Source organism: Myripristis murdjan, chromosome 3 (genome assembly GCF_902150065.1).
Source record: "Myripristis murdjan chromosome 3, fMyrMur1.1, whole genome shotgun sequence".
NCBI classification, from domain to species: domain Eukaryota; kingdom Metazoa; phylum Chordata; class Actinopteri; order Holocentriformes; family Holocentridae; genus Myripristis; species Myripristis murdjan.
The window spans coordinates 955,501-957,887 of NC_043982.1; the positions used below are offsets into that span (position 1 = coordinate 955,501).

At 49.3% G+C, this 2,387-nt stretch overlaps 1 protein-coding gene across 1 annotated transcript; it reads left to right on the forward strand.

Moving 5' to 3' along the window:
• Window positions 1-218: 218 nt before the first annotated feature.
• Window positions 219-2,122, forward strand: cebpa (CCAAT enhancer binding protein alpha). The gene has a single exon (XM_030076030.1). It carries the CDS (start codon window positions 430-432, stop codon window positions 1,348-1,350), a length of 921 nt encoding a protein of 306 aa, XP_029931890.1. The 5' UTR covers window positions 219-429; the 3' UTR covers window positions 1,351-2,122.
• The last annotated feature ends 265 nt before the right edge of the window (window positions 2,123-2,387 follow it).

The following is a 2,387-nucleotide window of genomic DNA, read 5'->3' on the forward strand; positions in this document are numbered from 1 at the left end:
ACCTCCAAAAAATGTCTCCTCTAGTGATACTGGATTAGATCTAAAACCGTGTGTGTGTGTGTGTGTGTGTGTGTGTGTGTGTGTGTGTGTGTGTGTGTGTGAGTGTGTGTGTGTGTGTGAGTGTGTGTGTGTGTGTGTGTGTGTGTGTGTGCCCGCCCATCTCCTCCTCCTGCTATATAAAGTAGAGTTTGACAGTTGAGGTTACAGAGCAGGAGGAATCAGAGCGACAGCCAGCACAGCCTGCTGCTTTAAACTGCTTCAAACTGCCTGTCAGCAGCCTGCAGGGAGCAGCTCCGTATCCAAACCTGTTGCTTTTAAACCCAACCAGCTGTAGCATATGTGTGTTCTCTAAGCATTGGACACTTGAGGACCACTAAGGACCTGTCCGTGCTCGTCATCAAGCTGGATTCCCGGAGCTCCTCACCATGTATGCCCGGGTTTAGATCCTCCATGGAGCTTTCCAACCTGTACGAGATTACCCCCCGGCCCCTGGTGACCAGCCTGCCCCACGGCCAGCAGCCTTCTTCCGGCTACAGAGACCCGGCAGACCTCGGCGACATCGGAGACAACGAGGCTTCCATTGACATCAGCGCCTACATCGACCCGTCGGCGTTTAACGACGACTTCCTAGCCGACCTGTTCCACCACGGCTCCCGGCAGGACAAAGTCAAGCTGATGAACGGCGAGTACGACTCCCTGCCGTGCGGCCCGGGGCCCCAGCAGCTCTACATGTCCAACTACATGGAGTCCAAACTGGAGCCCATGTACGAGCACCACCAGCCCCGGATCCGACCCGTGGCCATAAAACAGGAGCCTAGAGACGACGAGGACTTGAACCCGGCCATGCCGCCCTCCTACCACCATCCACACCAACATTCCCAGTATTCACAGCATTCCCAGCAGCAGCACCTACCGCATCTCCAGTACCAGATAGCGCATTGCGCGCAGACCACCATGCACCTCCAGCCAGGCCACCCCACCCCTCCGCCGACCCCGGTTCCCAGCCCGCACCAGCACCCGCACCAGCACCAACACCAGCACCCTCATCCCCAGCAGAGCGCCCTGTCCGGGGGCCCTATGAAGATGCTGGAACGTGGCAAAACCAAGAAGCACATCGACAAGAACAGCCCAGAGTACCGGCTGCGGAGAGAGCGGAACAATGTGGCGGTAAGGAAGAGCCGGGACAAGGCGAAGATGCGCAACGTGGAGACGCAGCAGAAGGTGGTGGAGCTGTCAGCCGACAACGAGAGGCTGAGGAGGAGAGTGGAGCATCTGACCCGGGAGCTGGACACTTTACGGGGCATCTTCAGACAGCTACCGGACGGATCCTTCAAACCCATGAGCAGCTGAAAGACTACTGTACCGCTGGACTGGAAACAGCCTGGTAAACGGACTGGTACTGCTGGATTTACGCACGGCCACATCTCTGTTGACAGACTGTTGTGAGGAGATCCAAGACGGGCAGCTGAGATGTTCATGTGCCTTTTTGCGCAAAAACAATAAGCTCATTCCCCTGCAGATCCACAACAGAGGACTGGTTGTTTTGTGCCTTTTCCATACAGACTGTGTGCCAGACACACAAAACTCACATATCAGTGCAGCTAAGGTAGGGCACGAGGATCGGATCCAGAATCAGTCTGTTGTGCATGTTTTTATATAAGTTACCATCTCCATATCTTCTCCTGTTGAACTAGAATTTATCTTATAAAACTATAAAATGCAAAGTGCACACTGCTTGCATATAGGCTATGTTTGTATTGTTTTTTTTTTTTTTTTTTTTTTTTCCAAAGACAAAACGCATATCTCGTCATTCTGTTTGTCACATAAGGTCCAGGTCCTCTAGTCTGGTGCGTTTGCATTCACAAGTCGAGTTGTCTGATGGTCTGATTGAAGCCAAAGCAAAGGACTGGAACTGATAACTGTGGTACCTGCTTCATAAGCAGTTTATTGTATGCACTATACGTCGTCGAAACGCGACCAAATGAAGCACATTGTCTTTTAAATAATGACACATGGGTACTGATCTGAAACGCCTCCGGTTGCGCTTTCTAGCTTGTAGCTTATTTATGTGTAATTTGATGGAAAAATGTGAAAAGGGTTTCTATGCAATGTGTCTTTCCTTTCATCCTTTATTGATTTATTGACCAGATCACCCCGCCCCAGTGCCTTCTGATTTTCTGAGGTGACCTCTCACCTGATCTGCTTCTACTCTCATATGGATTCATATAGAAAGATTTAAAATATGTTTAACAGCAAGGAAAAGGAAGCACTTTTGTTGTTGTTGTTGTTGTCTTTTTTTTTTTTTTAACTATATATATATATATATATATATATATATATATATATATATATATATATACATACATATATACATACACACACACACA